The sequence below is a fragment of the Gigantopelta aegis genome, chromosome 4 (assembly GCF_016097555.1).
Source record: "Gigantopelta aegis isolate Gae_Host chromosome 4, Gae_host_genome, whole genome shotgun sequence".
Lineage (NCBI taxonomy): Eukaryota > Metazoa > Mollusca > Gastropoda > Neomphalida > Peltospiridae > Gigantopelta > Gigantopelta aegis.
The window spans coordinates 70,606,053-70,630,170 of NC_054702.1; the positions used below are offsets into that span (position 1 = coordinate 70,606,053).

At 37.4% G+C, this 24,118-nt stretch overlaps 2 protein-coding genes across 2 annotated transcripts; one reads left to right on the forward strand and one right to left on the reverse strand.

The window, feature by feature from the left end:
- The first annotated feature begins 2,077 nt into the window (after positions 1 to 2,077).
- LOC121371017 lies at positions 2,078 to 6,198 on the forward strand. Its single transcript, XM_041496626.1, has 5 exons — positions 2,078 to 2,097; positions 2,882 to 3,138; positions 3,634 to 3,735; positions 4,648 to 4,803; positions 5,658 to 6,198. Exons 2-5 carry the CDS (start codon positions 2,942 to 2,944, stop codon positions 5,836 to 5,838), a joined length of 636 nt encoding a protein of 211 aa, XP_041352560.1. The 5' UTR covers positions 2,078 to 2,097; positions 2,882 to 2,941; the 3' UTR covers positions 5,839 to 6,198.
- A 6,032-nt stretch (positions 6,199 to 12,230) lies between these two features.
- Positions 12,231 to 17,659, reverse strand: LOC121371019. Its single transcript, XM_041496628.1, has 5 exons — positions 17,566 to 17,659; positions 16,471 to 16,619; positions 15,632 to 15,736; positions 13,797 to 13,937; positions 12,231 to 13,074 (listed from the first exon to the last, which is right to left on the reverse strand). Exons 1-5 carry the CDS (start codon positions 17,566 to 17,568, stop codon positions 12,783 to 12,785), a joined length of 690 nt encoding a protein of 229 aa, XP_041352562.1. The 5' UTR covers positions 17,569 to 17,659; the 3' UTR covers positions 12,231 to 12,782.
- Between the last annotated feature and the right edge of the window lie 6,459 nt (positions 17,660 to 24,118).

Sequence of the window (24,118 nt, forward strand, 5' to 3'; positions counted from 1 at the left end):
GGCATTTCAGTGAAAAGTTTAAACAAATTATTATAAAAGGAACAAGATATTTTTTAGGGGGAGACAAGCTCCCTTTTCTCACTTCCTTGGATCTCTAACTAAAGTATTAGATCAGAGGTTTATACCACTCGGAGGTTGATACCACTCATGAGGTTTATACCACAAACAGTTTATCGAAAAATCAGATCAACTGGTCTGCAGTCCAGTGTGATCTGATTTTAGTCGGGGCGGAACGTAGCTCAGTGGTAAGACGTTCGCTTGATTCCCGTCGATGGTCCCATTGGGCTATTTCTCGTTCCAGTCAGTGCACCACGACTGATATATCAAGGGCCTGTCTGTGGGATGGTGCATATAAAGACCCCATGCTACTAATGGAAATGTATCAGGTTTCCTTTATATGGCTATATTTCAAAATTACCAAATGTTTGACATCCAATAGCTAATGATTAATAAATCAATGTACTCTAGTGGTGTCGTTAAACAAAACGAACTTTAACTTTTTAAAAACTGATTTTAGTCAGATTGTGCAGATTGGGGAACACAATCTCTAATGCAGGGGACACAGTTTGTAGAAGAATGGGATGGGGTGGGAGGTCAAAAGCAAATTTGTATATGGAGTAGGACTGAAAAACAGAGCGTACATTTTCGTCCTCAAGTGTGGGGGACCCTCCCCTTCCCTGGCCCCATCGGTTCTTACCGGCTTGCGCGCGGGCATATGTGTGTGTATGTGTGCGTGTATCTTGTGTGTGCATGCGTACGTGTATCTCTCTCTCTCTCTCTCTCTCTCTCTCTCTCTCTCTCTCTCTCTCTCTCTCTCTCTCTCTCTCTCTCTCTCTCTCTCTCTCTCTCTCTCTCTCTGCCCAGTAGGCTATTTCTCGTTCCAGCCAGTGCACCACGACTGGTATATCAAAGGCCGTGGTATGTGTTCTGTCTGTGAGATGGTGCATATAAAAGATCCCTAGCTACTAATGGATAAATGTAGCAGATTTCCTCTCTAAGACTGTATGTCAAAATTACCAAATGTTTGACATCCAGCAGCCGATGAATCAATGTGCTCTAGTGGTGTCGTTACACAAAACAAACCTCGCACTGTGTGCGTGCGTGCGTGTGTGTGTGGGGGGGGGTGCGTGCGTGTGTGTGTGTGTGTGTGTGTGTGTGTGTGTGTGTGTGTGTGTGTGTGTGTGTGTGTGTGTGTGTGTGCGCGCGTGCGCGTGTGCGTGTGTGTGTGTGTGTTCGTAGGAACCGGGCGATGTGTGTGGTCGGATGTGTATATTTTTTCTCTTCGTTTATTTAGCTTTTTATTTCCCTGTTCGGTCGTTGTATTTTTGTAAAAAGTGGGTCTTCTCTGTTCATCAGTTCATGTTTATTCAGCGTTTTATTATCCATACAAACAGGCTGAAAAAAACAACCTATTTTTAAATTTTTTAAAATTAAACAATGAATTTCTTGTTTCTTCAAAATTACACCATATTAATTCTTGTAATATGTCCCACCTGTCAGAATGTGAATGAATATCTGACTTGCACTCATGTTAACGATGTACGTCAGAGTATTTCCTTTTCGGTACAGAAGATTAATGGTTGCAGAAGTACACGGAAATCCTCGCGCTATGTATTATACAGCCGTGACGTCACAATCCTAAAGTCACAATAATGGAGTACGTCGATTGGTTCCAAGGGTGAAGGTTACTGACCCGCGAACAACTATATAACTAGTTCTGTCCGCGAACGTCTGTACTGTTTAACTCTATCGTACAACATGGTGAGTCGACTTTTTATGCTTAATAGTATCTTCTGAATATTGAGAATTTGGTTTGCTGTTTTTAAATACATATACGCATGCAAGTAGTATAATTTCATTTCAGTATTGAATTCATCTCGTTACGTCAGAACAAACGTTTATTCATTTAATTAGTAAATAAATATTTTAAAAAGGTTATTAAATTAATGAGTAAATAAATATTATTCAAAAGACACTGTATTTTTAATCAAGACTGTGCACTAGTTTGCGACCAGGCGCAGATCCAGTTGACTGGAATATTGATACTAAATATTTAAGTCCAAATCTTGACCATGGAAACAGGAGGCAACAGATACGGTACTGCACTGTCGACTGAGAATGGGTAACAGCAACCTAAGTGACCATAACTTTATACATCATATTGAAGACAATCAAAGATTTGATGTGCTTGTGGACATCCTATTGAAGACGCAGAACATGTCCTACGGCATTGTTCACTTTTCAGGGTGCACCGCATTACCCATTTGCAGAAATAGTTAGGTCTTAACTATAATATTTTACTATTTGGTGATCTTTAATTAACAACACGGGAAAATATAGACATTTGTTTTCAAATCAGTTCAGGACTATTTCGACGTGTTGTACGGTTTGCGCGCGCGCGCGCGTGTGTGTGTGTGTGTGTGTGTGTGTGTGTGTGTGTGTGTCTCAAAGTTAAAGTTTTATTTGTTTAACGACACCACTAGAGCACACTGATTTATTAATCATCGGCTTTTCGATGTCAAACAGTTGGTAATTTTGACATATAGTCCTAGAGAGGAAACCAGCTACAATTTTTTTCCATTAGTATCAAGGTATCTTATATGCACCACCCCACAGACAGAACAGCACATACCACGGCCTTTGATATACCAGTCGTGGTGCACTGGCTGGACGAGAAATAGCTCAATGGGGTCCACCGACGATAATCGATCCTAGATCGACTGCGCATCAAGCGAGCGTTTTACCACTGGGCTACGTCCCGGCCCTGACGGAATAAAATAATGTTTTTAAAAAAAACTTTAAATATTGTTTATATTATTATTTATTTATTTATTTATTTATTTATTTATTTATTTATTATTATTGTTTTTGTGTTATTCAGTGGCTGCAGCTTTGTCTTCTGGTTGCCTTGGTGGTTCCGTGTAACTGGGCCCTTGGCGGAATGGGCAAGTTCGGCATGTTTTCCAGACGCGGAATGGGAACTAGTAGAGGTGGATTCGGTGGATTCTTCTCTTCACTGAAGAAGAAATTGCCCGTGCCTATGTGTAACTTCTACAGTGGTCAGTTACCCATGTCCGTCTGGCCGGAAAAGAGTGATATATGCATGCCGCAGGACAAAACCTTGTTTCCTTATCCTGGGTATGTTTTATTGTTTATCATTGCTTTATGTTAGTAATATACTATTATTACGTTCCCAAGCCTTTGGCGGAAACCTATTGTTTTTGTTGGGGTAATTAATATTTTTTTGATTTCTGTTCCCTCTGTTTTATCATTTTGTAAGAAAGGTTCTGTGCCGATTTAGTAGGTATTTGAAATTTGGTAGGTAGTTGGGTATTTCGAGGGGATTGATTGTATTAAAGAATTACATATATATATATGGTATGTGTATTGGCCTCAATCGTGGATGTTGTATAATTTGTTTGTACGGCAGTTTCTGTGAAACTTTAAAATAAAACCTCTTGACATCCTAATAGGAAACAAAATAAGAGGGAACAGGGAGCACTTTAATATTTTTAGGGGTGACGGCTCCCCCTTGGATCCGCCTGTGGTTATCTCCATGATTAAGGACTCAATGCCATAAAACATAAGTATGGATAAAACGAATTCTGATGAATATATTTTTATTTATTACAGACAATTGGTTGAGAGAGCTCTGAGAAACGACGCACCCGCAGCACAGATTTTACAGTTTTTGACACTGTGTTCCCAGTCCGTGCCAACCATAGCATCCTATGGGTGAGTAGAAACCAAAACTAATTTACATAGCATGTCCTTTAGACAGGGGTATGGGAACAAGGGTAGAAATAAAGTAGCTATTGTCCCAGGAATATATCACAGAGGGTGGAATTATAGAGCAACTCCCAGTAAATCCTGTTTGAAGTTATACATTAAGGGAAAACGTTTTGTTTAACGACACCACTAGAGCACATTGATTTATTAATGATCGGCTACTGGATGTAGTAATTTTGACATAGTCTTAGAGAGAAAACTCACTACATTTTCCCATTATTAGTAAGGGATCTTTTATATGCATCATCCCACAGACAGGATAGCACATACCATAGCCTTTGATATCTCAGTCGTATCCAAAGTCAGATAATGGGTCCGCCAAAGAGGTTCGATCCAACAACTGAATCACTTCAGGCGAGATCTCATCCCATTCAACTAGATTCCGACCCCGTAATAAACAATGCTTGTCAAATGCTAGGATCAGATTTCCAACTGCCAGCAGAAAGTTGGCTACGATTTTTACAGCTGTCCAGTTGGTAGTCTGAGCACTCTTACAACTCGATTTTCGTTGTATAACCCATTAATTGTTAATCTGAGGGCACCTATCTAAGTCTGAGATTTCAGTAATTACAACGCAACCGTCGAGTTGGCCAACGTTTTGCTGGCAGTTGATAGCATAATCCTAGCAAAACACCGATACTGATTTAAAATAATCGTTTATGACTTTCTTGTACACTAGTCTGAATTACAGTTAATGGAAATACAATTTATGTATTGATTATTGTACCTTGGACATCCATTAAAAACCGAAACGTCACTTTTAAATAATGAAGAAAATTATGTTAACAATTATTCCGTCTGCAAAATAGACATCGGTTGGATAGAAGACTCTTACAAACATGAGCTGTTATATTTCAGAACATACGCAATGTACCGTTTCCAAGATGTCTGCCCAGTGGAGAGAGTGCTCGTAGACAAGGTTTGGAAGATGAACAAATACAGCAACCCTCCTCGCAAGGACGTCTGCTACGTGGTGCATCCAGATCAGCAGAACATCGAGATGTCCGTCTGCAGGTTGGTTTCCTTATTTATTTATTTGTTTATTTATTTTATTTTATTTTATTTTATTTTATTTTTTATTTATTTATTTATTTATTTTATTTATATATGTATTTTATTATACTTTAAAAAAAAATATTTTTAATAAATTTAATCTAATTTCTAATCTAATCTACTCTAATCTCATCTACTCTACCCTACTCTACTCTACTCTATTCTATTCTATTCTGCCTGCCCTGCCCTGCCCTGCCCTGCCCTGCCCTGCCCTGCCCTGCCCTGCCCTGCTCTGCTCCACCCTAATCTAATCTACCCTAATCTAATATACCCTAATCTACTATCTAGTCTAGTCTAATCTAATCTAGTCTATTTATTTATTAATAAATTTAATATAATTTATAATCTAATCTAATCTTTAATAGGAAATGTTTTATTTAACGACTCTCTCAACACATTTTATTTACGGTTATATGGCTTCGTATATATGGTTAAGGACGACACATCTATTGAGAGAGGAAACCCGCTGACGCCACTTCATGGCTACTCTTTTCGATTAGCAGCAAGTTTTTTTTTTTATATGCACCATCCCACCGAAAGGATAGTATACACTACGGCCTTTGTTACGCCAATTGTGGAGCACTAGCTGGAACGAGAAATAGCCCAATGGGCCCACCGACGGGAATCGATCCTAGATCGATCGCGCATTAGCCGAGGCTGTACCACTGAGCTACGCTAATCTTTAATAGCATCTATAATCTAATCTAATGTAATCTAATGTAACCTGATATATTCTAATCTAATATAATCTAGATTAATCCAATCAAATCTAATCTAATCTATTTTTAATTTATTTTTATTTTGTTTTATTTTAGGACCAACTGCACAATGGACACCTCTACCATTTCCAACCACTTCTGTATTCCTGATGGTTTTGTCGAGCGCTCGATCCTGGTGTTCTGCCCCTGGGACATTGCGAGCCAGTGTCAGCTCGTCAAGATCAGGGTACCCCGTGGATGCAGCTGCAAGAAATATACCTGTCTTAAATATCAATAATTTAAAACCACGCCAAGGAACCTGTTTCATCGCACCATCCAGCATGATCCAGCGGACAATGTTTTAAAAGCTAAACGTTTTAATTGTGAAAACCGTATGAGAAATCGGTCGAAAATATCGAGAACGACAGTGAATGCATGGCAAATAATAGTTGTAAGAACTTTTCATTGTAAATATCATTTGTTGTACATAGTATTTTGAACGCGCGCCTGTACATAATGTTTGTTTCAAATGTGAACATGTATTTATGAATATGTTGAATATGACTGTTTTGTTTTATCAAGACAGTGAAGTATAAAGTATTGCTCTGATCCGTTAATTGTTATTATAAAACTCTGCAATAAACATGTCTTGTTCAAACAGGGATTATTATATTTTTTAAATAATTTATTGAAGAAAAAAAAAATGTTATCGTTCCAGTAACGGAAGAACAGACCACAGATTGTTTAATAGAAATAAAATAAAATAAAATAAAAATTCAAATGCTAGAAATATTGTTATCAAACCAAGGACACAAAGCGGGTTAGGTGTGCTTGGGTGGGGTGTCTATGTCCATTGATTTTACGATATAGCGAGCGAGGAACACGGGTTATATGTATGCTTGGATGGGGTGTACATGTCAATAGATTAATCTATATTGCCAGCGAGAAACACGGGTTATGGTGTGTGCTTGCGTAGAGTAAATATGCCAATAGATTATTCGATATAGCCAGCGAGAAACACGGTTATGTGTGTGCTTGGATTGGGGTAGGGTGCCGTGTAGGTTATATAATTATGTCAACAGATTATTCCATATAGCCTGCGAGTAATTCGGGTTACACGTGTGCTTGCATGGGATGTACATGTCAATAGATTATTCTATAGAGCCAGCGAGAAACACGGTTATGTGTGTGTTTGGATGGGGTGTATGTGTCAGCAGATCATTCGATATAGCCAGCTAGGAAATCGGGTCTAGGGAGAGGTGGTAGTAAAAAAGTGCTTTGAAATACGGGGTCTTCTCCAACTCGACGAAAGTGATACATGTATATTAAACTAAATGGGCATTTTTAGTTGTATGGTTTTATTTGATATTCGGGGGATGGGGGTGGGGAGGCAACCGTTCCCTGTACGCGTCTAGATACGGCCATGATAAGAGCATTTAAACACTGGTGGTGGTTGACAGGAGAGCTGCGATTGTAGGGCACGATGACTTTCCAGCTAAATATTGAACAGTAAAACAAAAGGTGAACCTCAGTGGGGTTTGTACTCTCTCCCCCCCCCCCCCCCCCCCCCCCAGCTTACGCCCATGAATTGAGACCGGCTCCCACCTAGAGCGAGTTTTAACGACTCAATGGGAAGGTGAGAAGCCACTACATCCTCTTCTCTATCACTAACAAGTAACAATTAACCCACTGTCCTGGACAGACAGCTCAGATAGCTGAGGTGTGTGCGTGCGTGTGTGTGTGTGTGTGTGTGTGTGTGTGTGTGTGTGCCCAGGACAGCGTGCTTGAACCTTAATTGGATATAAGCACGAAAATAAGTTGACATGAATGAATGTGCTTTATAAGAAGCGGATGCAGGATGTTTTTAGGGAGGGTGCACTGTGCAATTAAATATACCTCCAGTAACTTCAGTATATAATGCAAAAAAGGCGTGCAATGCTTAAAAAGGGTATATGAATGATATATATGGCAATTTTCAACAGAAATACCAAGCTGGCAAAAATATTACATGTCCCTCGTTAAACGCTAAGAATTATTTTTTTAATATTTAATATTGTTTTTTTTTTAATTTGTTATTGTTTTGGGTTTTGTTTTTTTTAATCATTGTATTCATCTGCTAAACATCTGCCACGGATATTTTATGGCATAGTGGGGACAAATTAAAATCAGGATCTAAAAAAAAAAAAATATCTTTCCCTAGCGACCGCTACTTTAAATTTCAAAATGGCCGCCATTAGCTACAGTTTGTATTGAAAATGTCCGATTTTAAGGATCATAAAGCCATGATTCCAAAACCTATAATGTTTCAAGGAACTATGAATCAAATGGTGCATATACAAAGTAGGTATTGTGTTCGCCCAAAAATATGAATATACTGAACAACAAACGAAGCGTATCTAATTATATGAAAACCCTGTACGTACTTCTCACTGAATAAATTATCATGTGATAGTAATTAAACAGAACACTTTTTCAATTCTGATACTAGTATCTTGTAATCATAATATTTTGGGGCGGGATGTAGCCCAGTGGTAAAGCGCTCGCTCGAGGCGCGGTCCCCGTCGGTGGGCCCATTTGGGTTATTTCTCGCTCCAGCCAGTGCATCACGACTGGTATATCAAAGGCTGTGGTATGTACTATCCTGTCTATAGAATGGTTCATATAAAAGATCCTTTGCTGCTAATCGAAAAGAGTAGCCCATAAAGTTGCGACAGCGGGTTTCCTCTCTCAATATCTGTATGGTCCTTAACTATATGTCTGACGGCGTATCACCGTAAATAAAATGTGTTGAGTGCGTCGTTAAATAAAACATTTCCTTCCTTCCTTCTTCATAATATTTGAGTGTTCTTCTATTTCATACCATGACCTAAAACAACACATTTCATTATTTTCACCAAAATCAAATTGGGTATGAATATCTGGACATATGTGGTATTTAGAAAACCTTTATGGTCTAATTAAAATAAATTGACTATGACAGTTGGATACCAGTAGAATAAGCGCAAACAGCCACACATTTATCGTCAAATCAAGAAACCTGGACTAATATGAACACGGTTCTCTATCTTCCTTCATCCAAACAGAATGGAAACCCGCTAAATTTTTCCATTAGTAGACAGGGATCTACAGACAGGATAGCACATACCACGGCCTTTTATATACCAGTCGTGGTGCACTGACTGGAACGGAAAATAGCCCAATGGGTTACAGACGGGGATCGATCCTAGACCGATTGCGACGTCCCGCCCCGTAAAAATATCCGTGCAGTTAAATGGTACAAGGCAAATTAATGATTATTTTCAGTCTTTTGCACTGCCTTGTTTTCTTACTTGACGATTGTGTGTAATAAACAAACCACTAATTAATGTTTTGTCATCAAATTGTCATGTACCACTTTTGCCAATAGTTTTGTCATAATAAGTGTAGTAGCAAAACACAAACTGGTTTATCATTTCCAAAGGTAGAACCTCTATTATATAGTCACACTGGTCTAGCAACTTCATCTCTGAAGAAATACGTGAGTTTGACACTATACACATTATTGTCCATTTTATTGCTTAACATTATACTTCGACTTTATACTTCATTTTACCTTCCCAACCACTTGCCACCCTTAAAAACAGTCCAATATACTTTAGTTCGGCAGCCCATCTAAATTCTTCACATTTCTTTAACCTTTGAACCGAGCAATCAAATTGAGCCGAATTTACGAAACTCATTCATTTATTCTGATGATGACGTTTTGGTTAAGGTAGTAATTTTCTATTACAAAATGAGTCAACCTTCAAATGTATACCCCCCCCCCCCCCCAACACACACACACACACACACTTGAAAATGCACTAGCGATATCAGAAACTAGAGATGCACAGTATAACAGATATACCTATATAAATAGCGTTCTGGTATATTGCTCTTATATATTTTGTACGTTTATTAGTCACATGCATTTTATTTTTAAAAAACAAACAAACAAAAAAACTACCAGTTTAAGCAAATAAACAATAGCTTCACTTGTTTGGAACAAAAGTGGGATCCTGATACACAAACCTAACAAACCTATTCAAAACAACAGCTAACAAAATGGCGGAACCTTACGAAGTAGTAAAATGTTTACGTGCAAAGAACGATATTTGGCATAGTTTCAGATTGAAAAAAAACACGAAATTATATACAAGCTAGTATTTGAAGATTTAATAATACTTACTAATGACAATCCTTACTGGATATTAATTTAACCATTTGGTAATTTACTAATTTAGTATCCACACAGGATTTGTGGCAAGTCGTTTCATCCCATATTTTTTCTTCTCAAAAAATCAAACAATTAAATCCTGATTGATTGATTGATTGATTGATGTATCATTTTATTAAGATATACAAAATGTACATAAATTTAATAAATTCTAATAATTGAGAATTGATCTTTGCAATATATCGTAGTACATATCGCATTTCAAGTTCCTGTAAGCACTTGGATTAAACTATATTTGGAATTTATCGTATGTTGACGACAATATCTACATTATAATCAAAGAAAGGTTATTAGATACTTTTAAGCAATTATGTTACAGCAAAACAATGACAACGCCTTAAGGACCTTTATATCAACATTTATTAAATGAATTTAGATTACAAACATATTTAAGATTGCCAACTGGAAACGCGTTATATAAAAGAAATATGTAAGATTAGAATATGCGCTCATAAATTAAAGGTAGAATCTGGCAGGTATCGAAATATCGAACGATCAAAAAGAATATGTACTCTGTGTAATGCTAATGTTATAGAAGATGAATATCACTTTATAATAGTGTCCACAATACAAAAATTTGCGTTGTAAATATATAAAAATGTATTATTATAAGCGGCCAAGTGTGTATCGTTTTCCACCGGTAACAAAAAGGAATTGAATAACCTAGGCAAATAGTCAGTGCAATCGAATACAATTAGAAATCGGTTAATGCAGGGTGATAGTTAATGTAATAAATGTAACATATCATTTTATTTGTCCATGATTATATATAAACCACACCCACCATTGTTTTGCACGTGTGTATTTTGTATAACTATGTTGTATTATTTATGTTATGTATTCAGCTGATGAGTTATAAAACTCAAAGCAAATAAAGAACTTGAACTTGTTATGTATCGCACTATATCGCAATTACGAAAAAAATTTGCAATGTCCACCACTATCAGAAACCATAATATATGTTGAATGGATGTACGTGAACCATAAATGGATACATGAACGTTAAAAAAATTGTTCTTTTACCCAATAACATGACCTTAAAAATGTTTAATATCTGCACGACAAAACCGTTATTCATGATAAAAACCGCATCTCTGCACAATGCAGAGTTGAATGGGTATTTGGCAAAATAGTGGTTGATTCCATGAATCTATCTAGTACCAATATGAATATATTATATTACTTCTTATATGCACCGATATAAAACATGAGTTTAGAATGTTGTATCATGGTATCGAGGTTTTCAATACATATAGTGACATACTGAAGGCCACCATTTTGAAATTCAAAATGACGGCCACCGAGTTCGTTTTTAAGCAGTCCCAACAATGGCGTAGAATATTTGTGCCAATTTTCATGCTTGTTTAAAAAGTGAACGATTCCAGAGATATTTCCATTGAGCTATGATAGACAGGTTATAGCCTCGCTGCATACAAATGGACATGTTAGTACATGACATGTTTGCACTTTTATACCACAGTATAGCCGCAAACAACAGCATGATAATACAAACAGTAATTAATGACAGCATCACAATGTAGTTCAAGTTTTCAGTTAAAATATCCCAGCCATGGACATAGGGTTTTACGTGCATATTCAGAGCAAGCTGTTGTAGCGCACGCCTGTCATGGGCGCAGGTGTCGACATACGCCGGCTTCTCCGTCCAGGACAGGAAATGGCTTGTTGATGGAATTTGGCAGAAGGGAACACCCAAGCTGTCATGTGCAAAGGAGCACAAGCAGCCCAACCAAAACCTATATTTTCGAAGCATTCTTAGCCTATGAACTCGTAAAATCATCGTGAGCTATGACATCACTATGGCGTGTGCTGTAGTGACGTCACAAACTACGATGGTTTTACGATTTCGTAGCGCCAAGATAGGTTCGAAAATATGGGCCCTCGGTATTCTTTGTTTCGATTATTTTTTTAAAGTAGTTAGATATGCAAGAAAAATGATCAAACACTCGTGGCTGTTGAAGACAGGAAAATTCAACCCAATGGCTTTCAGAGAAAACAGTTGCATTTCTCGGGTTGGGATTTCCCTGTCTTTAACAGCCACTCATGGTAGATAAAGTTGGCCAATACAGTCCAATGGACAATATGACCTTTTGACATCAAGGTCATCAATATGGAGCAGTCAATCTGGGCCCATGCTTATAAAACTATAATTTCTAATGACGTCACACATATACAATTTGTATGGCGTTGCCATGACAATAATGTCTCACTCTATTAGAGTCTCGAGTCTAGACTCTAAGCGTTTTATAAGCACCAGGCCAGATGTTTTTATATCAAACACGCACCAAATAGCCGTTGTGGTAAACCCCATACCAACATATTTGTGTTCGATATTATCACCTTGTGATGTCATACATCTTGTGTTGTAGGAATATATCTAATTAGCTATATGAAGGCACAGAAAAAAACGAAAACAATTTCAATCATTCATTCTTTAATAATAATGATATCAAATATTGCACAATATTTTGAACGCACGCATGATACACAAATTGTCACGAATGTAAGTTTGTATTTACATATGTACACGGTTATACAAAATATATTATGATTTACAGAAAATATACAATAAATATACAAGACAGCATTTTTCAGTCAGGGTTGCAATAATAGATACCACTTTAATACAATTATTTGAACACAACTGTAACTTATATGCTGTAGTACACATATCTACTGTTTTAAAAACTATGTTTGTACAATAATGTTTATTAACACACAGAAAAAAGAAACCCGAAAGAAAATTAAATTGTTACTGAATTGTTATATTTTGTTATAAGCTGTAACAGCCATGATGTTAAGTGATAAAGTAATATAAATCATTTAATTGAAATATCCTGCACTAATAGTTTATATAAGCATTTCATTTGTGAGAATATTGAAAGAGATCAACATTAACAGCTATTCGGATGATTTAAAGTCTTGTTACCATCGTAACCGGGAAAGTACAAGTGAAACCGTATCGTCTTTTAAACGCAGAAGTAGCCACGGCAACCGCAGTATGTTGGCAATACCACCGTCATGTTGCAGAAGTAGCCCATGGCGTTGTAGTTTGGTCCCTGGGGGATTTCTTGTGCCGAAAACACGGCTGGTGAAAACGAGGCAGGGTTGGTAAGCGGAGCTGTCAGAGCAGTAACGGCAGCTTTCGGTCCGCAAGGGCGGTTTTTCAGTGGGCAGTACAGCAGCACAGTTCTCTCGGTAAAGCCACGTGGGATGCAGTGATATCCGGGTACTCCGCCATAGCCGAGTCTGCACACACCGCTGTGGGAAAAACAATTGTTTATATTATTTGTACTGTTTCAAATATATACTCAGTCGTATTCTGTTTCTTTCTTTTTATATAATTCACACACACGCGCACACGTACACGTATATACACACGCACGCACAAACACAATCTATATCTATATACTCCACTTGTCTTAAATATAAATATGTAAATCTTTACAACTAAATAGTCCTTTCACTCATTTTCACGGGTTCGTCGGATCAATGAAGATATAACGTTATATATATATATATATATATATATATATATATATATATATATATAGAGAGAGAGAGAGAGAGAGAGAGAGAGAGAGAGAGAGAGAGAGAGAGAGAGAGAGAGAGAGAGAGACACATACACACACATACACACTAGTACACCATAACTAGTTTATTAAAGGTAATGGTATGCACTATCTTGTCTGTGGGATGGTGCATACAAAACATCTTTGCTACTAATGGAAAAATATAGCGGGTTTCCTCTCCAAGACTATATGCCCAAATTATCAAATATTTGACATCCAACAGCCGATGATTAATAAAACAAGATGCTTTTAGAAGTGTGATAAAACAAAACAAACTGTTTCGCTTAATATGTAACTTCAAGCAAGATTTACTGAGAGTTGCTCTATATCTCCACCCTCTGTGATATATCCCTGGGACAACAGCTATTTTATTGCCACCCTTTTAAAGACTGTTCCTCTGTGGACACTTACCCGCACTCGGTGAAGAAGACGCTCTGTTGGAAAGGTCGGACCACGTAGCAGACGTTATTGTCTTTGTTCACCGTCAGAATCTGTACACGTTTGCTCTCTGAATTGCACAGACACTTAAACTTGTACTCGCCTTTTTTAGTGCTGAAAGAAAGACGACGATGTTTATACTATCATATATTTAGACACCTTACTTTGTCCTGAAACATCTTTTCTTTTAATTTTTGTCGCATTTACCTTAGTTTGACACCCAGTAGCCGATGTATTTTTTGTACTAGGGTGTCCTTAAACAATTTGTTGTTTGTTTCTGGAACAGAGGCGGGATGTAGCCCAGTGGTAATGCGTTCGCTTGAAGCGCGGTCGGTCTAAGATCGATCCCCGTCGGTTGGCCCATTTCTCGTTCCAGCCAGTGCACCACGACTGGTATATCAAAGGCCGTGGTATGTGTTATCCTTTCTGTGGTATGGTGCATATAAAAGTTCCCTTGCTACTACTAATAGAAAAAATGTAGCGGATTTCCTCTCTAGGACTCTATGTCAAAATTGCCAAATATTTGATATCCAATAGCCAATGATTAATAAATCAATGTGCTCTAGTGGTGTGGTTAAACAAAATAAACTATAACTTTATAACTTTTGTTCGTGAAACAATGACAACTATACTAGCTAGTACTTGTACTATTACCTACTCAGCGAGACAGACACCACACGTGTCCTGGGTAACTGTTACTTGTACTATTACCTACTCAGCGAGACAGACACCACACGTGTCCTGGGTAACTGTTACTTGTACTATTACCTACTCAGCGAGACAGACACCACACGCGTCCTGGGTAACTGTTACTTGTACTATTACCTACTCAGCGAGACAGACACCACACGTGTCCTGGGTAACTGTTACTGGTACTTATTAATTAGTGATCAAACATTATCCGAGAAATTGATCTTTTGAAAGTTGAAATCGGGTAAGAGTATTTCCATAAAATACCTCAACAAGCCATACCCCGAAAACTGGTCTTTTAAGGGTCCCCATCATTATCTTGAGACTAGTTCAAGGGTAGTAATTTTTAACTCCCCTTAGCATGTGCATTTAAAACAATAGAACTGCAAAAGGGTTAAATATGAATGTTCAATATAGTAATATCTTAAAGTCGCGGACACCGTGAAAATAGACATCTGCAAACCTGTAACACATCTGGATATTGTTACAATACAGTGAGACACGAGTCTGTGACATTGGAATGGGGAAATACCCTATAAAAATAGACTAGACCTCGTCTCCATAACTGTTACTTCTCGGAGGTACGTGTCTGTACTTTAAATGGCTCCCCATTATCTAAGTTGAGATAGTAATTAATTCCGTCGAGGTCTGTAACCTGGAATATTCTGGAATGGAGCACGTAGCAGGCATTTTGTAATCCTGGGCTCCATTGTACGAAGCGATCTTAGCGCACAGGTCACCTTTCGTACTTAGCTATCTTATGCACTTAAGGCGATCTTAGCGCTAATATCACCTTACATAATCCGTCCCGCAGGGGACGCCCTTTTTTTTCATACTATGGAATTTACTACAAGTTATTTATTCGATTAATTTGTAAATTGCACACAGAAATAGTATTTTTGTGTTGTTTCCTAAACACTTTTACTTTTCTTCTTACATCAAACCAAACTAAACTAAAATATTTTTATAGAATGATGGGACGGACTACAAGGTGATCTTAGCGCTAAGATCATCTTACGTACATAGCTACGTTATGCACTTAATGTAATCTTAGTGCCAGGATCGCTTCGTAATACGGGTCTCTGGTTCAGAGAGGTTAGTGTTTGTAATATACTTACTAATCGTCGAGATAGAAATTGTTCTCATTGTAGTACTTAGACACGGTGAACAGAAACATATGGTTGAACATGGACGCATATTCCAGCGCTGCTTCGATCTCTTGCCTAAAATAGAAAAAAAAGCATATAGTCAGTGCAAAAGTGTTTTAGTCTAATATACGATAGAATGACAATTACTCTTTTGGTAAAAACTGTTTTTAACATTTACAAATTACCAGTGCCGAATCTAACGGGTGCCCCAGGGGCCCGGCCCCATACATTTTGTAACAGTTATATTTTAATAAAAAAATTTACGTTGGAGAATCAAATTAGAAAAAACTAATAAAAAGGTCTGCCCGTACGTCTTATATGCCATTTGCCTCCCCACTTAATTGATTTTCTGGATCCGCCACTGACTACAACAAACGCTGAGCTTTCATTCGAAATGGTATTACATTCTGCATGCCTCGATATTTTCTGTTTTCCAGTGTTGGCTGGGGCGGGTCCAGAATTTTGTAACAATCCAGAACAATGTGCAAATTTGAGTTTTATCGAATAATTTGGTTTTCTTTATTTTATGTAACATTATTCAGTTTAAATTTTATTAATTTTTGTTTGTATTAAAATTATCAATGTCTTGTGAACGTTTTAGGCCCATTTTGACAGTATTTACCGAAATACTTTTATCAAGAAACAACTATATTAAAATATTTTCGTCTCCTTTGTTGCTCATTATATATGTAATCAATGATAATGATACCATTTAAGATGATATATTTGCGACCAAATATATGAACTGCGCGAATGGAGAGAATGCTACCAGAAAAGGTAAAGCGAATTGAAAAGGAAGTAAAACGTACTCTGGATATTTTCTGCCGTCGTTACATATACATGGCCTGTCAAACCACCTGTCCATCCGCAGATTCTGTTGGTAACATTGATCGGGTTCCAAGAAACCAGTGCATACCGCAAAACAAAGAGCGATGAACGTAAACAAAATCCTCCGATCCTGAAGAAAAAAAAGAAAAAAAATCTTGTCATATCTAGAGAGAGAGAGAGAGAGAGAGAGAGAGAGAGAGAGAGAGAGAGAGAGAGAGAGAGAGAGAGAGAGAGAGAGAGAGATTTTTTATATTCATACACGTAAGTAACACTTTATACAGTATTTATTTAGTAGGTTTTGTCTCTCCATATTTATATAACGCATAACAATACGCATATATTAATACCAAGGGGACGGACGTAGCCCAGTGGTAATGCGCTCGCTTGATGCGCGGTTGGTTTGGGCTCGATCACCGTCGGCGTGCCCATTGGACTATTTCTCATTCCAGCCAGTGCACCACGACTGGTGTATAAAAGGCCGTGATATGTGTTATCCTGTCTGTGGGATGGTGCATATAAAAGATCCCTTGCTATTAAACGAAAAAATAGTGTATTTCTTCTATTAGACACCCAATAGCCGATGATTAAACAAAATAAACTTTAAACTTTAAATATTAATACCAAAACTAGCAGTAATTGCATATAGCATTAAAGTACATACATACATACATACATACATACATACATACATACACATACACACACACACACACACACATACATACATACATACATACATACATACATATATACATATATATATATATATATATATATATATATATATATATATATATATATGTGTGTGTGAGGAGCAGTAAAAAAAAACCCAACAAAAAACAATTGTTAACCTTATTTATTTTATTATTATAATTATTATTAAACGAATCTCCTAATATGTGTATTAATACCAAACTAGCCTAACATTTAACTGCTACAAACACACTAATATAATTTTCAATATTAGATAAAAGCAAATATACACCTTTATAATTAACATAATTTATTACGATTTACTTTCTAGTGTTGTTAAAATATTAAAATTATATAAGTTTTTGTAAGAAAATTAATGTTACCATGGCAATACTTCTTCGGAATCCCGTTGGTGTCTGTTTTAGCAGACGACAACATTTCTTTTATAAACACTGTGGATCTCGCACACCAGTACCACGTGACCCACAAAACTCCACTGACGTCACACTGTCAGGGAAACGCTCGCTAGGTTTGCGGAGAAAGACAAATGGCTATGACGGACAAGTGACAAGGAACTAATATATTAATTCCAAGGATTAATCAACGGTGACACTTCCTGTGGTAGCTGTGTGTTTTGATAAATCAAGTAAATTATGCATACGGCTGCAAAAAACATGTTTATATATTTATATATCTAATGTAGATGTATTACTTTTTTTAAAATTATTTTTATAAATTATCTACATGAATTTCTACGGAAACATTTTAGGGCCAACATACAAAGCGGGGAAAAAAGAGAAAAGAGTTTTCTACGAGCATGCTTTTGACGCTACTAATGGAACAAATGTAGCGGGTTTCCTCTCTAAGACTATATGTCAGAATTACCAAATATTTGATATCCAATAACCAATGATTAATAAATCAATGTGCTCTAGCTGTGTCGTTAAACAACAACAAAATCCTGAACATATCTTTGTTTCAAAAATCTTCGGGGAGCATGCCACCGAACCCCTCTATACAGATCTCGCTGCCTCATTTCCCTGCAACCACTAGCGTATATAGCCATCATTTTATATTGGGGCAACCATACTGTATATTAGTCATGTTATGGGGCGACAGGAAAATATATAATATGGTGGGGGAAAACAGAGGTATTACGGTTGCGTATGTGTGTGCAGTGACGTAGTGTGTGTTGCCAACGCTCGGGGCAAGGCAAGTATTGCGTGTACCGTTAGCACTCCCCGAGTCCCTGCCACCAGTCCAGAATTTTGCGCCAGGGCAACCGCCCCGGTGGACCCGCCCACGCTACGCCACCGCCCGTGTGTATGGACACTATCTGGCTATGCCAGTACCTTCTACAAACTGAAATTGTTCCTTCTCGAATTTTGTGCCCCCTCCTCAAAATAGAAGTATTATTTGTTGGAGGGGGTGCATGGACACGCTCTGGCTATGCCAGTGCCTTCTACAAACTGAAATTGTTCCTTCTCGAATTTTGTGCCCCCTCCTCAAAATAGAGGCATTATTTGGGGGAGGGGGGTGCATGGACACTTTCTGGCTATGCCAGTGCCTTCTACAAACTGAAATTGTTCCTTCTCGAATTTTGTGCCGCCTCCCCCTTTACAAAATCCTACATTCGCTCCAGACACCTAGGGACCATTCTGGAATCATTTGTGGAATAACCATTTCTAGACTCGATTCCTTCGCTTACCAACAACGCAGTATAAAATAATCAACAAAATTAAACCTTTAAAGCCAGTAAACCTTTTGGGAGTTTAGTTCAAAACGTTGTCTGTTTAACAATACATTACTGTACATTTTATTTATTACACCAAATAAGATGCTAGTAAGTCGGGTTTTTTTAGCATGATTGTATCAGTCTTTATTGAAAGGCTTGTTTAACACAAGCAGCAAAGTGAAATACACCTGCTTTAGTGGCGCGACGTAGCCTAGTGGTAAACTGCTTGTTTGATGAGCAGTCTGTCTAGGATCGTTCCCCGATGCAGGGCTTCTAGATTTTTTAAAAATAAAATCCACTAGCCATGGGATCAGTGATTTTTAAAATTTACTAGCTACGATAAAAAAAAAATTCACTAACCCTACTATACTTTAAGTTAATAAAATTTTACTAAATAATAGTAACAATCGGATATGTCACCCAAAGAGGGACATGGAGCTTAGAAATACTAACTTTAAAGGGGTTGGGTGGGGTCAGGATATTCATATTTACAAAATAGACTTAACTGCAACATTTGGTCAAAACATTTCACCAGCCGTCGGGCATGACAATAGTTGTTATTTACTAGCCCAACATTGAAGATCACTAGCCATGGGAGAGGGGCTGCCATAATCTAGAAGCCCTGCTCGATGGTTGGCCCATTGGACTATTTCTCGTTCCAAATAGTGCTCCACAATTGGTGTAACAAAGGCCGTGGTATGTATTATACTGTCTGTGGGTTGCTGCATATAAAAGATCCCTTACTGCAAATCGAAAAGAGTGACCCATTACCTTGCTGTAGAGGGTTTCCTCTATCATTATATGTGTGGTCCTTAACCATATAACCGTAATTAAAATGTGCGTCGTTAACTAAAACATTCCTTCGTTCCTCCCAACTACATGTACTTTAACACAAACAGGAAGCAAAATGAGATGGCATTCTTAGGTTATTCGTCAGCAAGAGTCCATCATCCACTGCTAAAGTTGGTGGATGTTTTAGAGTAGACACATACTTGTAAGCTTGCATTGTATGGTAATGACAAAACATATATAATATTATACACGTATATGATGGCTCATCTTCAAACAGCACATGTTGGGACCTTTCAGTTTCCCTGGTAGAACATTTCGTACTTTGTCTACGCTGCCTACTGTCAGGTCATACACTTCACAAATGAATTACCTAAACCAGGTCTCAAAACATAGGCGTTGTCATATGTCGGTAACTGGGGGCAAACTAGAGGGACCAGTTACTAAATGTTGTGTTTGTGTGTGTGTGTGTGTGTGTGTGTGTGTCTCCCCCCACCCCCCCCCCCCCACCCCCCTCTCTCCCTGTTTGTGTTTGTGTTTGTCTGTGTGTAAACATTCACACATATTTGTTACATATTATTATACACAAAATATCTACATATATAATTGTTATAAAACAATATACTAGTAGATTGTTCATAATCAATTTTGGTCGTACTAAAACAGTTTCTAATAACACAAATAATGAGCTACATTCTAGTGAATCGTCTATGAGTATTAAAAAATATTTTTTATAAATATATATTATTGCCTTTAACTGGGGTGGAGAGGGGTGGGCGAGATGTAGCCCAGTGGTAAAGTGCGCGCGCGGTCGGATTGGGATCGATTCCATTCGGTGGACCCATTAGGCTATTTTTCGTTCCAGCTAGTGCACCATGACTGGTATATCAAAAGCCGTGGTATGTGCTATTCTATGTGTGGGGTGGTGCATATAAGACTATGTGCCAAAGTTATCAAATGTCTGACATCCTTCTTCTTCTTCTGCGTTCAAACACTGTTGGTTATGGCTCTAAATTTAGATCAGGATTTGTATGTTCCTGTGTGGTGTTGATCAGTTCACATTTGGTTCCCCATAGCTTGTCTCTAAAGTGCATCGGTATTGGCCAAGAGCGTGTTCTCTCGGTGGTGTATGTAGGACACACTTGTAGTATGTGCTCTGGATCTTGTGTTCCTGTGCCACAGGGACATTCTGAAGTCCAATAGCCGATGATTAATAAAATAATGTGCTCTAATCGTGGTGTTAAACAAAACAAACTTTAACTTTTTCAACTGCGGGGGATGGGAGGGAGGGTGCAACGCATGCCCTAGCCCATCCAGTTTTAGAGTTGGGTGGACCGTGCCCCTTTATCACCGCTTCCGAAGCTTATGCGAAATAAATATCTAAAATATCAATCCTTTGGTTTTTTCATCAGTATATCAATTATTTATCACCAACAAATCCAGACTTATATTAACCAGTCGATCCCCAGTACATTAATATTACCCCCCCCCCCCCCCAAAAAAAAAAAGAGAAAGAAAAGTACATAGTAAGTACAGACATAAATGGATACAATCCTAAAGAAATGATCACACATATTAAATAAATGTATAAATAAAAACATGGTCTGTGACACACTATTATACTTTGAAAAAATATATTTTCAACAAAATCCTAATTTCATATACACTCCCATTTTGTTTTTGACATTTTAATCCCTAGATGCCAAACATATATATTTGTTATTATTCAGCACCCCCAATTTAGGTTAGTATGTTTGATATAATTCTGAAGAAATACTGGCTCTTAATAAATAAGCGGGTTTTTTTTCTTAAAATAGGACCACATAATTATGAAATCAAAACGTTATTTAAATAAATTTTGACCAGTGTTAACAGTGAACAGAAATGCAAGCTTTGTATGATGTGTAAAACAAAAACAAAAAATTATATATTTCGAACCATATACCAAAATATCAACTGGACCTGAATTAATTTTGTTGAGTATATATTATATATATATATATATTCGTTCCTCCCAAATAACTGGAATTCACGCAACAGACAGCACAGCACCTACCATGACCTTTGACGGATAGTGAAGCACTACTTGGGACGAGGAATCAATAACACCTAACATGAGCTACATCAATCCTCACCTCACGCCCGTTGGGCTATTTCTCATCCACAACTGGTGCAACAAAAGCCGTGGTATGTACTGTTCTGTTCGAAAAGAGTAGCCCATTGGGTGGAGACAGCAGGTTTCCTCTCTCCTCCTTAACCGTATGTCTGACGCCATATATCCGTAAATACAATTTGCTGAGTGCGTCGTTACGTAAAACATTTCCTTCCTCACCTGACATAAAAACTAAAAGAAGAAAAGAGTAAATCCAGTTAACTGTGTTACTACATTTAATAAAGGAAACCGCTACATGTTTCCATTTGTAGCAATGACCTTTTATATGCATAATCACACAGACAGGATAGTACGTACCACGGTCTTTGATATACCAGTTGTGGTGCACTGGCTGGATCGAGAAATAGCCCAATGGGCCCACCGACAGGGATCGATCCCAAACATACAAGTCTTCTAACCAACAAATTATGTGAACTGACCTGTCATTCCCTAACATTTCTAAATTGTGTCCTCTGGGAAATCATCAACATATAACGAGCAATCAGATCCAGGTTTTAATAACTGGGTGACACTGGTAGTTTTCACAACAGATAAGAGTAACTGACAGGACACTGCCTAGAGGTACAACTTTCTCACATTGGTGAATATCAAAGAAAGTTCACATAAACCCGATCTTTAGAAAAATCAGTCTTTCAAAAGCCAAGACATAGGCCAATGCCATTGTTATTTTTTTAAACTGCATACTTCAATGTGATATCACGAGCTTCATCAAAATGAAAGAAAACAGATATTAAATGTTGAGTATGCATGAAAGCTTGTCTATAAAATGTTTAAAACCTAACAACATGATTAAGTCTACTATACTTTGGCAATAAAGAAAGCAGATAGAGACAAAACATAAATAGTAGGTGAGAGATAACAAGCGAAAAGTCAATCAAAAGAACCAATAATACAAACAGAAACAATAATTGATCAAATTTAAAAACGGAGAACTAGAGACGACATAAAGTAATCTAAAAATTGAAACCAGTGTAACTTACTCATTTTACATGTACCGTCTTGGTAGTAGTTTGATTTACACTGACATGTTCCAGAGCATTCAGCATTGGGATCACTGCATGCAGTAGTTGAGGTGCATGCTTGTCCCAAAGCTACTTCTGCAAGGAGAAGCCAAAGGGCCATTAGATGACTGATGTAAATTACAGAAAAGGCGAAATTTCTTTGTCTTCCAATATTTATGTGTGTCCCTCTCAAAGACAAAGAAAACGAAATTAAATGATGAACACATGCATACGGAGAACGACACAGATGTGTACAGATATAGAGAACAATACAGATATGTACACATATAGAGGCAGATCGACAGACAGAATACAAAACCAGACAAACACTTAAAAACCTGCAATTGAAAAATATGAAATGAAATTTGGATTGAAAGTAAACAAAAGTTAACGTTTGTTTTGTTTAACGACACCACTACAGCACATTGATTTATTAATCATCGGCTATTGGATGTCAGACATTTCGTCATTTTGACTTGTAGTCATCAGAGAAAACCTGCAACATGTTTCCATTAATAGCGAGAGATCTTTTATAAGCATTTGTTTCTCAGACAGGAATACACATAACACGGCCTTTGGTCAGTTGTGGTGCACTCGTTTGAACAATAAAAACCCAATCACTTGAACACATCAAATAAATAAAATAAAAAATATTTATTATCAAACACTGTTTCATGTCTAGGATGTTTCGGTAATCAATTAATCGAATTTGATTACTGAATAGAAAACTGCATGGTATGCATCTAGACTTGGCTAACTGATTCGAAGTACAGGCACTCTACAGATGGTATATAAAAGCAACAAAACAATATTCATGGTTGTGTATAGCATCGACCATCTTCAAATAACACTTAAGTAAATGACATTTTGTTCTCCTCCTCAATCTGTAGATCCAACAACCTTTAAAATATTAAGAACCTTAAATCGCTATTTTCTTAAATAGCTTAGACACGACATAAAAGATTGCCTGTTATCAAATATGACTCGCAGATACAAAGACTCCTCCACCACTCAAATCAGATGTTTATTCACAAACAGCTGACATCTAAATGGAGACATGCTTTTTTCACATTTATACAAACATTTGTTAAACATGTGTTTTGTTTACAGACACCACTAGAGCACATTGATTTATTAATCATAGGCCATTGGATGTCTAAGATTGCATAATTTGGACATATAATCTTAGAAAGGAAACCCGCTGCACGTTTCCATTAGTAGCAAGGGACCTATTATAT